This window comes from Cyphomyrmex costatus, unplaced genomic scaffold (genome assembly GCF_001594065.2).
Source record: "Cyphomyrmex costatus isolate MS0001 unplaced genomic scaffold, Ccosl1.0 scaffold255, whole genome shotgun sequence".
Taxonomy (NCBI): domain Eukaryota; kingdom Metazoa; phylum Arthropoda; class Insecta; order Hymenoptera; family Formicidae; genus Cyphomyrmex; species Cyphomyrmex costatus.
In genome coordinates, this window is record NW_017276638.1 from 2478 (window position 1) to 15290 (window position 12813).

Sequence of the window (12813 nt, forward strand, 5' to 3'; positions counted from 1 at the left end):
ATTTCTTTAAATTTACTTTTTATAAAAAAAGAAACAATGTGAAAATATTAGCCTTCTTATTATTTTTTCATTTCTCTAATTATTTTTATATATCAACAGAGATTGTACGAAAAAGAAAATATATATACAGATATTTTATATATATAATTATATATATTTATATTTGATTATATAGATTTTTTTTATCAGATCTGTTTAAGTTGCTTCCTATATGGAACACAAATGGTTTGGGGATTAATTACTGCAAATTTGCTGCATCCCAATGTCTCAATCATTTGCCTTTTATCGCTTTACCCCTACGTTTTCCTCAATTAAATGCAATTTTACAATTTTGCATTATATATTCATAACGCTACCGCTTCTGAAACTGTAAGTGTTTCAAATCATGTGTAGTCTCTAAGTTCATAACACAATAAAGTTTATTTAATAATACATACGCGCGTAGTTAACATTTATTTTACTAGTATGGTCACATGCGTACGATGTACTCAATGCCATAGCGTTTATCCTCGCAATTTTTTGTGAGAGTGTGTCATAATTTTGGCAATTAAATACAATCATTAACAATAATCACGCATTCAATCAACTAGACAGGTAATAAACGTAAGAATCACTGGATAGGTACGTTTAACGCAATCTTGTGCTTTTATACCTCTGAAATGTATATATATATATATATATATATATATATATATAAAATTCAATTTATATATATATCATAATCATAGATACAATTCCTAGAAACAATAATATCGAAATACGATAAAATTTGCTTTGTAAATGTAAAAAAAATGAGCTTTTTAAATGTATAGTATATCACTGTACGTGTTACATGTTTACGTATATTAAGAAGATAACGAGCATATTTTACGCTTAAAGCAGGAAGATAGTAATTGGAATAAGAGGTTAATTTAGAGTTGCTTTAATTATGGTGACACAACAGTTCTCGTGTGTAATTCCACAATATGATAACCATCTTACTACGTTTTCTTAGTATTTATACGTATTAATAATTATAGATATTGTGATTTGATTAGACAATCACAGAAAAACTCGCGTACTATAACACATTTCATTATTTTTTCACAATATAAGTATCGCTACAAGGCCAGTATAGGCTCTTGAAACATAAGATCCTCTATTAATGTTACTTAAATAAAGTATAGGAAATTTATGAAGCTTTCGGTTTTATTTTATTATTAATTATTGGTCTTATTAAAGACAGTCACAACAGACAAGGTACATTATTATATACAAACAAATACAACATTGCCCGATACTCTCCTTTCTGTAATATAAAAATTTTTGATTATGGAAATGGAAAGATAATGCATGAAGCTATGATTTTTAAAGATGAAAAAAATGTATTAACACGGGTAATCAAAGTAATTGAAAACTGTAGCATCACCCATGCACACAAAAATCATACCAGGATTATTAAATCCTATCTTTCTTCCTACTAAAATCTCTAAATATGTTAAAAAGTCAACTGTCAGAAACCGCATAGAAGTCGCAATTTTTAATAAGGAGGTATCCTCGAATTTTCGTTGTTTATTTGGACACAGTGCGAGGTATATCAAGTCCATTTAAGATCATGAACTCTATTTTTTCACGCAATAAATCTATAATTATGCGTACGATATTCGCTCCCCAGCACCGTGTTTGCTTTCATTACGCTTTGGACGCGCTGCCTAAGAAAAACAGAAGTTTTTCAATAATCAATCACATTGGCATACGATCCTTTAGCAGTTCATTCCTTGTGCTCAGGATCAGGTTTGGTCTTCGGATCCATCGAAGACTGTCGTGACTGGTGCGGATTCGTCTGATTTCTGGGAACTAACAAAACGTTCCCATCTGCAGACTGTTGAAGACTGTATTCGTATGGATGGTACTGATTACCATCTGGATCCCGTAAAGACTAAAATATAAATTATTAAGTACAATTTTGTTTTTCTCACCCTTAACATTTTGAAGAAAACAAATTAACAAAATAATAGTTAAAAATAATGAAGTAAATTATCTACTGTTTAAATTATATTGTAAAAGAAACGAGACTAATTGATAATACTGACCTGAAAAACATGACGGTAAAGTTGACTAAATTTATCTTTTACCCGCTGTCTCTCAACGATCATGAACTCGCGCTCGCGAACGAGCCTCAGTTTACGATCTCGCATCTCTTTCACTTCGTCAGCTAAATTCATGATTTGATCCAATTTGCGTTTGCGACAATTCTGTGCGGCAACCTTGTTTTTTCCTCGTCTTCTAATATCGCGTATTAAAGACAGTTGTGCTTCACTGAGGTCATATTTACTGAGACGTTCGTTAAACTCATCCATAGGAAGGTTGATGATATCACTGACTGCAATCGGTACACTCAATGCTCTTGCTCTTTTCTCATCTCTCGTTAGATGTTCCTCCGCATCGCTTTTGCGGACTGAAATTCACGTTTTATATAGATAAAAAATATTTAATGTTGATAATCTCAGAAAAAATATCAGGATAATCAAAAGTATTGAAAAGATAGTTACCTTTCTTGTCACGAGAAATGGGACGTTGTAGAGATCCTGAGCTCTCAGCAGGTAAATGATAAGTGTGATTATGATGAACATGTTCTATTACAGATCGTCCTAAAAATAAAAATAGGTCAATTTTTTTTATTTGCACGAATATTTATTTGTTCATGAAATCTCTAGTATAATAGGAGGTAATATAATACAATATATAAATTTTTTCTTACCGGATTGATGACGGCTGAAATCCACGCTACAACTGTATTTAATTTCTTGCTGCGGCCCGGTCGCACCCTCGATTGGTCCAGAATATGTATTTCCCGGTGCACCTGCTCCGACTGTATGCGTATCATAGTCATATTTCATCGGAGTGGTTGGGTGTGCGGTAGCCCCTAAAGGTGAGCCTAGTTTGAAAGTTGTTTAACGATTAAAACTCTTTCATCGTAGTGGCTACAATCATAAGATTACTTATTAATACTAACAAGTGCCTTGTTCCTGAAAATATCGCTTGGCGAACATTTGATGTTTCTTCTGTGCGACTGGCGGTACTGCTCGTTCGGTTTGGCATCTTGGCGAGCCGGCATTTCTTGCGGACACTGAGTAGCTGCAGTCGTATGGCATGCGATATTTGCTACAATGCAAAAGATAATCATTGATAAACGTTGCGAAGTATACTACACTTAAATCTTTCTCATTTACAATCGTAAAATCTTGAAAATATTATTTCTCTTGCAGAAACAGACTACTGTGTTTTATTTCAATGTGACATTTATCTGATACTTTACATCTCGACACTCGATTATTCACACTGATATTACATTACTATATATTATTATAACAGTTATTATTCACGATTCACGATTAATCCAAGAAGAAATAGATTGTCGTTTTCTTACTTCTAATCTTTGTTATGAATGACGCATTTATGATATTAATTACCTCGCATAATCCATAGTGTAATGGGAGTCGGCTTGAGTATGGCTGGAATTGGATCCAGTTTCCATCCATTCGCCGTCCGACAAAGATGGTACGCGTTCGCTACCCATACTACTGACAGCACTATCGCTTGAAGCATCCATCCTTTCGTCGGCTACACCAGGTAAAGTTGTAACACCCGTAGCCGTCGAAGTTGTGCCGCCAGTCGTTTGGACACCTGATAAAGCCGTTGCACCGGTGGGTCCGGATGCATTGTTGCTACCATTGTCCAACATACGCATGGTATACATGCCTGGAACAGAATAATAGAAATACAATAAATTAGAGATTCTTATTCTACAATATTATAATTTATTATCTTGTACAGAATGAGCGTAATTAAGAGTATGTTTTAACAATTTCATATTGTTTACATCACATTGTTTATTTCACTTTAGTTATGGTTAATATGATGCTTTCGCGATGCAGAGTGTAAGTATATTTAAGTCCTTTTACCTGATATAATCACTTCTCTTATCTTTGTAAATATAGCTTTGTGTCTACAATCCTAAAAACATATGCGTACCGAAGTAGGCCATCGTCTATATTTCGCGTGAAAATTCTTCGGGGACGTAACGTTCACTCGCAAACATCGTGTTTACGTCAAGTTTAACGTGACTACAAAAAGCGTTTTACAGACGAACGAATGCAATTTCTGATACGTCGGTATTCGGGCCTTTCGATAGCAAACACTTCTTTGCAAACATGACATTTGCTACAACCGGTTTTTGCACAGATGACTATTTACAACATACGCAAGTTTTACGACTACCGATATACAACATCTGCGGAATACTCTTCGTTAGTGTAAAAATAAAAAAAAAAATGTAAAATTTAGTACTTATATAGATTGTCTCATTATTATTGTTCAAAAGAAATCATTTTAATATAACTCATATGTTTTGTAATGTATACATATGACAGGATTTTTATTTACTTTATGTCAATTTCATTACTATGATATATAAAAATGCAAATTTATTATATTTACATATATAAATTTATTGTTAGGATATATATATTTTTTAAAATTTAAGGAGATTTAACAACTCAAAATAATAGAAAATATAGGATATATCATTCATCAAACATGCAAACATCCTATTAACATCAATCGGATTTAAAGTCTATAGCGATTGTGCGAGATAAAATTGACAAGAAAAGGCGCGTACAAATATATAGGAAAGATACATGACATATAAATTCTGTTATCAGCAGATTATCATTGTTACAAACAATGTTGCTCTAGTTATAAGAAATAAAATTACTGCAAGCTCTTCATTGACCTATAAACAATTATTTTGAAATAAATGATTGATTTTTTTTAAATTCATTATATAAATAGGTAAAGTCCTATTATTTTTATAAGCAAATGTCAATCGATATATATATGTATATATATAAATAATAAAATTCAACAACCTTGTTTATAATAATTTTTGTAAATTAATAGATTATTTTCGTAAATTGTCAGTGAAGTTGATTAAAGATAGGTCATCATTCAACAATTAGAAACTTTTAATTTTGGATCTTTTAGATGTTAAACAAAATATTTTTAATATTTTATATAATTTAAATATCTTCATTTGTAAATCAAATTTTAATTCTATTAGTAAATTATATCGTACCTTATAAAAATATTGTTTTCACTTAAAATAAACATAAAATGATAATTACGAATGATATTGATAATTATGGCTAACCACGCCAACTTTATCTTATTTTTTTCGAAAACAAGCTAGATTTATTTTTATAATTCACAATCAATTTCGATACTATCCATAAAACTATAATCATTCACAATACACACAATGGATAAATTAAATTTTCAAAGTAGATCAAACTAGAGCATCAATTAGCATTAGGGAATAATTTTTTTATGTTTAAAGGCAACATTTACACTTAATTATTACTTATTTATGTTAGTAGTGTGGTAACGAAGATGAGATTATCTAAAAAATTCTTCATTTTCATAACAGTACACGTGTGCTTTCTTAAAATGACACAGAATATGCGTCTAGATACAATGCAGCTGATACAACGTTCTCGGAAGCAGTCAGCGTGACCAAGTACCACCGAACTGTACGTGACTAGTTCCAGGTTTAAGTCGTTATTATCAACCAGTTGCGAGAAAGAAAATGCGCCGCATTCTTTTTAACTTGCTCTTCTGCATATTGCGCGGTTCATCTGATTTATTCTCTATTCAGTTCTTAAAAATATGTAAATAAATAAAAAAAAAAATATAGACGCTTATACAATTTCACGATATCTTAATCACGAGAGATATCGTGAAATCGTAAGCAAGCGTCTATTATTTTTTTATAGCGAGATATATTATGATAAAATATAATTTATTTCTGGACTGATGTGATAAAATAATTTAAGATAAATATAATTCTAATCAATCCAGCACAACTTTCTCTAGCATAAATTTATAACGCAAAATGCTGTCTGCCATTGATTACTAAATATTATTATACATATGAGATAGATCGTTCTTATCATGCTTTCAAACGATAGATGCTAGCAAGAGATATTACTCTCATTTCCTCCTTTTGTAAATAAGATGATAAGAGCGAGCTTCCTAGAATTATATTCGCAATATTGTAGGACTTTATAATTTCCTTCCTTCTCTTCTGTGTTTTGCTTTTTGAATTTAATTTTACACATACTCAGACTTCTATTTACTATAAATGATAATTAATATTACATGTACATTCGTATATCTTATATTAATTAGTTTACAGTCTTACTGTTTAAATATTTTATTAGTATATTTAAGAATTTGTTAAAAGATATTCTTTAAAGAGAAGGTAATATATTTCACACGTAAAAAAAATCTGATATTTTACTTTATTATTTGAATATTCTTCACAAATACGTTTTATATTACTTCTCAGATTATAAAAAAACATCGCATGCTATTTTTAATCAATTTGTAAGCGCGAGTATATATCAGGTACCAAATTATCATGACTCAGCATGACACAGACAATACTGTTATCACGTCGTCAAGCGTTACTTCTCAAGGATCAGCCGCGCATTTAATTCGATGCCGCGTTACATAATACCCCTTTTTATTCGTCTAAACTCATTAGACCCTCATTTAACTCTCATTCTAATTTTATTATTTCTAAGATGATTTCATTAGCGGTGCGTGCGAGCCATTCGAGTTGTCATATAGGTCAGCGTATCGCACCGATGACGCAAATCGTATGATCGGGTAATGTAAATACATATGTATATATATATATATATATGCTATCTTTTTTTATAAAGCATCGATTGAGAGACGCTATCCATATTTTTCTGATTTCCTGGTCGTGTAAGTCAGGGTCGATAAACATGCAACGCGATCGCGACATGAAAATTCGAATGACGTTGCAATTTTCACGTTTTGTTTCTACTGGCCGGATATTGAGTGAACGTTTACGCCGCGGAACAGATAAGCGGTATAGGAAAATACGTGAAATGCTTTTCGAAAGTCGCATTGTCGACGACATCTTTTTTTTTCCAAGTCCCCTTATCGGAAATATTATAACAATTGTAAGAAAAACGTTCCCTTCAAACTAACAAAAGAGATCAACGAGAATAGCATTTTATTGGTTTAATCACTTTTCTCGATAGAGATACTCGATATTTCGATATCATTCTGGTAATTGTAAAAGATTTCAAGACGTAAATAAACAAGCTTGAGTTTTCAAATGAAACAGAATGACAGGAAGAAGTGCGTAAGAATTAAACGCACCGAAGTGAAATTACCTACTTGGAATATACACGATAACTCCCATCGTCGCCATTCAAGCTCATCGACGAGCTTGATGCGGTTCGGCGAAGAATCACTCGATTCTCTTCGTCGGTCCTACAGCTTGTTGAAATAATTGCGTTGCTTCTATTCGTTTCAAATTATTAATGGAGCATTCATGAAGAGGGGAGCGGCAAAAGTCTCGTCGTCGCGTGCAAACTGCTTCTCGCGAAGTCCATAAATTTCGGGATCCTCGCGACTCGACGAAGCTCGCCACGATGAAGACACGTGGACACGAGATCGAGCTCTCCGCTCTCCAGAGTACGCGGCTGTTGCGTTTAGCACCTCCGCTGGCTACGCCAGATGTTCCTTTCTCTCTTTCACAATAGTCACCGAGAGGGTCCCTCGGCTCTACCTCTCGCGCTAGCGCATATTAATTACGACCAAGCTAATGGAAGCTAACATGCTCGCCGCGCGTCTCGGCTAATAGAATCAACACTCCTAAGATCCTCTCGCAGCGTAACATGACCGCACACTTTTTCACCAGGAACTACCGCGGTCTCGCTTATGGGATAAAGTGGCCGAGGCTGGAAGACTTCTTCCGTCGCGTAGAAAAAAAAAAAAAAAGCATCCAGCAATACCGTTACGTACGTAAACGCGTTTGCTCCAAAAAAAATTACGCCTTAATTCACGTCAGAAGCGTCATATATCGTATAATCGAGCGGCGCGGCGGTAATACGAGCGCCGAATCTGCGACTGTGTGATAATAATACCACTCCTATCGAAATGTTACGTTTTCGCGATAACACACGCGAACTCCCGCGTCAGATCGCAGAGAAAGCATTCTGTCGATAGAACTCTCTCGTTCAGCTCTGATATTTTCGCGAGGTGGTCGACGCTACTCCAAATCTATACCTCACCGGACGTCTTATTTCGAATTGCATTCGTGATCGACGGACGATACGTGCGAATGTGCACGGCGTGGAAAATGCACGCGGCGACCGTCGTCGTTCATACAAGGAGTCGTCAAGTTATTCGTCGTGTATAGATAAGAATCGGAGCCACCGCACCGCGGCAACTTGTGGCAATTTGTGGCAACTATATGGTTCCGATTGGAGCGAACACGCGCGCGGCGGCGGCGGCGGCGGCGACGACGACGACGTTCTCAGCCTGGTATCCGCGCTGGTCGCGTAAACATAACTAGGTACTCGCGGCGCGGATCCGCGAGTCTGACCCTGCACGGGGCGTAACCACTCGTTCGGAGAGGCTGGCGACTAACGTCACTTTTCACTGCGGCATTGGACGGCGCCCGAGCACACGGTGGGAGCACCGTGTTGCTGACTGCGCGCTATAATTATATAGTATAGCGTATAGTGTAATTTCGTCGCGCCGAGTACTACGGGCCGCGAGGCTGGTTTATGAATCATTAACACGATCCGAAATCGTAACTGTTATTAGGCGCGCTCGGTGCGGCGAAAAGATCGATTCAGCGATCCGCATGCGGTACACTTTCATTCTTGATCATCGATTTTCGTCGAAAGAGCCTCTGTACACGGAAATAACGATGTTATTAAAGTATTCCAAAATTTAGTTGAATACAGATCTGAGAGTAATCAAGCATGAGAAAGAATGCTACAAAAAAATTTTGACTTAGCAACTTATAATAGCTATGTGTCCTTTATAACTTCTTGTAATGAAAATTCACTCCGAAAGAGTTATAAATACTGCTGTTATTAAAAAAAGAGTGCAAAATTTGGACTCTTGAGCAAGAGTGGCAGATTTTCATTCTTTTTTGGAATGAGATTTCCACACTTTTGGAGTAAGATTTACTCCGAAAAAGGAATGAGCTTTCTTTCCTTCGGAATGAATCACTTCGAAACAAAAAGAGTGAAAATCTGCCGTTCTTGTGCAAATTTTTCACTCTTTCTCGATAGTTGTAATATTTTAACTCTTTTAGAGCGAGATTCCAGAAATTTCCACGAAATTTAGATAATATAATTATAATTTTAATGATTCAATAAAATTGAATTATTTTTAAACCTGTATCTATTTTTTTAAATACATTAACAAAATTATTCTTTTTATGTATATTGTATATATCGCTGATATTGTTCTATATATTTGCTACCACAGCCATTCAGAAAACAAAGTTTTCCGGAAAATAAGTTTCAATGTTTTTAATTTCGTGTTTTCTTCCCGCGGCGTATTTTTTTTCGCTTTGTCCTCTCGTGATACTAACATAATACGATTGTTTTTGAATGATTTTAAATCTACTGAATGAATTTTGTTGAAATAGAAAGAACGACTTTGTTAAAATAATAACCAGCTTGAGCGTTCTACATAATTATTTTGATGATTTATTTTTAGATCTGTATCTAACTAAATTTATAAATACTTAGCAAAACCGTTCTTTCCGTATATGACATATTGCTTTTTTATCTTTGCCGTATAAAAATCTCAAATTTCGAAAATGATCCTGCGAGGTTATGTGACACAATTTTTATGCATATAAAGGGTATCGTATTTCTTGAATGAAACGCGATAATCAATCAATAACGGTTATAATTTAGCCGGTTAAAGAAAAATTAATAATACATCATTATATCTATAATTTCAGAAAATCAATGCCATAATCACCGATCGAGAGTTTCTTTTATCAACAAATTGGCAAGTCTGAAAATGGCCACTCCTGATAACCGAGATAAATCATACATGTGTTATAACATCCGCATGATATGCAACGCAACGCGATATGGTTCGCTTCGCTATAATTATACCTCGCGATAATTGTCGATTCATCGCTATCTCAAAATGTGCACTATCATCCTGTAAACTTATAAATGTCATTTATTTAAATTTACCTTGATCTTTAATGAATGAAAATCTATACCAAGAATATTTTTAAATATTCTCATTGTTATGGAAAGAAAGAACGATTGTTTGTATACGAAAATGTGAATCAGCCAATACAATACTCGCGTATCATATTTTGCTATTACTAGATCATTCTACGGAAATAAATGTCAATAAATTAACATTATTATATAGTATTATTGTAACGATTACGGTGGTTTCTCAGCGAGGTCGTAAATCCCGTAAGCTAGGAAGCGACATTACAATGACATGAGGCAACACCATTTCGCAAAGTTTTACATACAAAGTCCCTGGCGCACCGAGCGCGCATATTAATATTTTCTTAGAAAGAAGGGACCGCATTCATTTCGACATACCATGTCAATTCGATTATGCGACTGCACAATAACCGGCAGCGAAAGAATGCGGCATGTCTCGCGCGGGGTATAGGATGCCGATACTTATCGGCGCTTTATTTAGTATTAAGCGTATGTAACGCGCGAATGTAACGTGAGAGAGTTCGGCACGATAATCGCGCGATGTAAGAGTTCCGACGAGGGAACGTAACAGCATAAGTATGCAGGCGGCGGTCATTTGTACTTTCACCGTCCGTCGTGGGTGTAAATCGCGATGTTGTTTCGCGTGCATGCGTGTAATTATATCTCGCCGTGGTGCGCGACGAATGGGTGGAGCGCGCGTAAAACCTCCGCCGCTTTAATAATCCTTACAGGCTGAGAGACATTCGGTGCGTAATGCGAAATTAAGATGTTAATTGGCACGATCTTTTGATGATTATCTGTTTATAAATGTGTGGTTCTCCCGTAATAGCTGCTATACGTGAGTAACGCGCGAGTGCGTTTCATTCCGAAAGAGGTGTGAGTGAGTGCGTATTTGCGACACTTACACGCAGCCGTTCCCGTAAACATTATTAAGTTAATGTCAAGCGAGAATTAATTGATTTCGTTACTTCTAGTAATGAAAATAGCAAGAGAGAATTATTTAAAGATAATTTCAATTAACACTTGCGTGATTAAATCAAATAAGTACATGGAAAGAACAATTTTGCTGCAGTGTGTATTTAATTTAATTAGAAACAGATCTGAAAATAATTTTGTTCGATCATCAAGATAATTATATGAAATGAAGCATGACAAAACAATGTTCCAAAAAAGTCTGATAATACATAATTATTTTATTGGTTTAACAAAATTATTTTCTGTTTCTAACGAAATATTTAGATTCTTCAACAAAACTGCTCTCTAAAACTTTTGGAGTAAATCTCACTATAAGGAGCTATACATTTTAGAGAGTGTTCTTTTCGTATAACGAACTATAAACAGTCAATTAGTCGAAGCCAAATCTCGGTGTCTAATAATATTTATATGTAAATTTGAAACACGTTCCAATTATATAAACTGCGCGCCGATTACTGACGAATACGTAATTATAAACTGAAGTTGAAATAATAAAACCATAATTTCTTCTAAGGTGACCATTAATTTAATAACGGTACAAATAAAAAGATATCTTAAAACACTGCAAAAAAAACTTGTGTTTCTTTCTATTTATATGTAGGAAATAAAGCCACACAATTTACAATATAATATAATAGAAATATAAATAAATATCTTCAGCAAGTTTTTTTAAAACTGAGCTTACACACAATACAATAAATTATTCTACAATTAATATTATCAAGTAATGATTAGTAATAGCGTGTTTCATTTCTTTGCATCTCAAAATCTTATAAAATCACCCTGTTTTTAATAATATTTATTTTATGTACAAAAAATGTATCATTTTGTCAAGGACTAAAGGCTAGCCAGTTAAGAGAAGCTCATCTTTTTGTTCCAGAGCAATTTGCAAAAATTGCCGTCCTCGCCCCGTGCAAACTACGATGTAAAAATACACTCTAAAGAACTCGTGTTTCGTGTGGTAGAGCGGAAAATTTATTTAGATCTCTCTACGTATGAATAGTTAGACGAATTCATGCGGAACATTTCGGGTCTGAAGAAATCGCGGAGGTTTTCTGTTTTTTTTCCCCCTCTCTTCTTTAATAACAATGCACGTGGCGATTTCTGAAGCGCGGCATTTCAGGCATCTAGGGCAATATTTTTCAGAAGTTAATTGGAAAACTAGTAGAGAAGCCTTTCAAGTCACTGAGGTCGCGTGACTAAGCGTTTCAAATATGGACGCGATATCTGTTCGCCAACCTCATCGAGTGGTAATAAAGAACATGCGGTCGTGCACGTAACTATTTATAACTGTGTGTGGTTTCCGAGTTGTACCGGAGTGCCAACGCAATGTTTTTATCCAGGATTCTGTTTTGGGATAAAAGCGTGTGTTTCTTATATCTCCGTAAGTGGATACTCGTATGTCGAGAAACAGAATGAAAGAAATATAATATAATATAATATAATAGATGGCTATCTCGCAGTTGCCATTTCAATTTGGATACATATGTTATTTTATAAATCAGAAATGTAAGCCAATGTAAGCCAACATATAGGATAGTAGAATGTATATAAAACGTGTGATATTTATTAAATTTAGGTATATATAAACAGGGAATGTGGAAAGTTACTTTTTAAAAGTAACAAGTTACAGTTACCGATTAAAAAAAGTAACAAGTTACCGCGCGTTACTAGCTATCGCTTTTTAAAAATAACTCGTTACAAAATTACCGTTACTAGAAAGGTAATTTTTCGTTATTTTTCCGTTACTTTT

General features: G+C 34.4%; 1 protein-coding gene across 1 annotated transcript in view; it reads right to left on the bottom strand.

The window, feature by feature from the left end:
• Positions 1-1277: 1277 nt before the first annotated feature.
• cnc (NFE2 like bZIP transcription factor cap-n-collar) overlaps positions 1278-12813 on the bottom strand; it is a 49088-nt gene continuing 37552 nt past the window's right edge. Inside the window, exons 5-10 of the mRNA XM_018540625.1 lie at positions 3453-3741; positions 2996-3144; positions 2741-2917; positions 2532-2630; positions 2073-2437; positions 1278-1918 (exon numbers count right to left, since the gene is read on the bottom strand). Coding sequence (XP_018396127.1) covers positions 1751-1918; positions 2073-2437; positions 2532-2630; positions 2741-2917; positions 2996-3144; positions 3453-3741 — 1247 coding nt within the window. The 3' untranslated portion in view covers positions 1278-1750. The remainder of the gene's footprint in view (positions 1919-2072; positions 2438-2531; positions 2631-2740; positions 2918-2995; positions 3145-3452; positions 3742-12813) is intronic.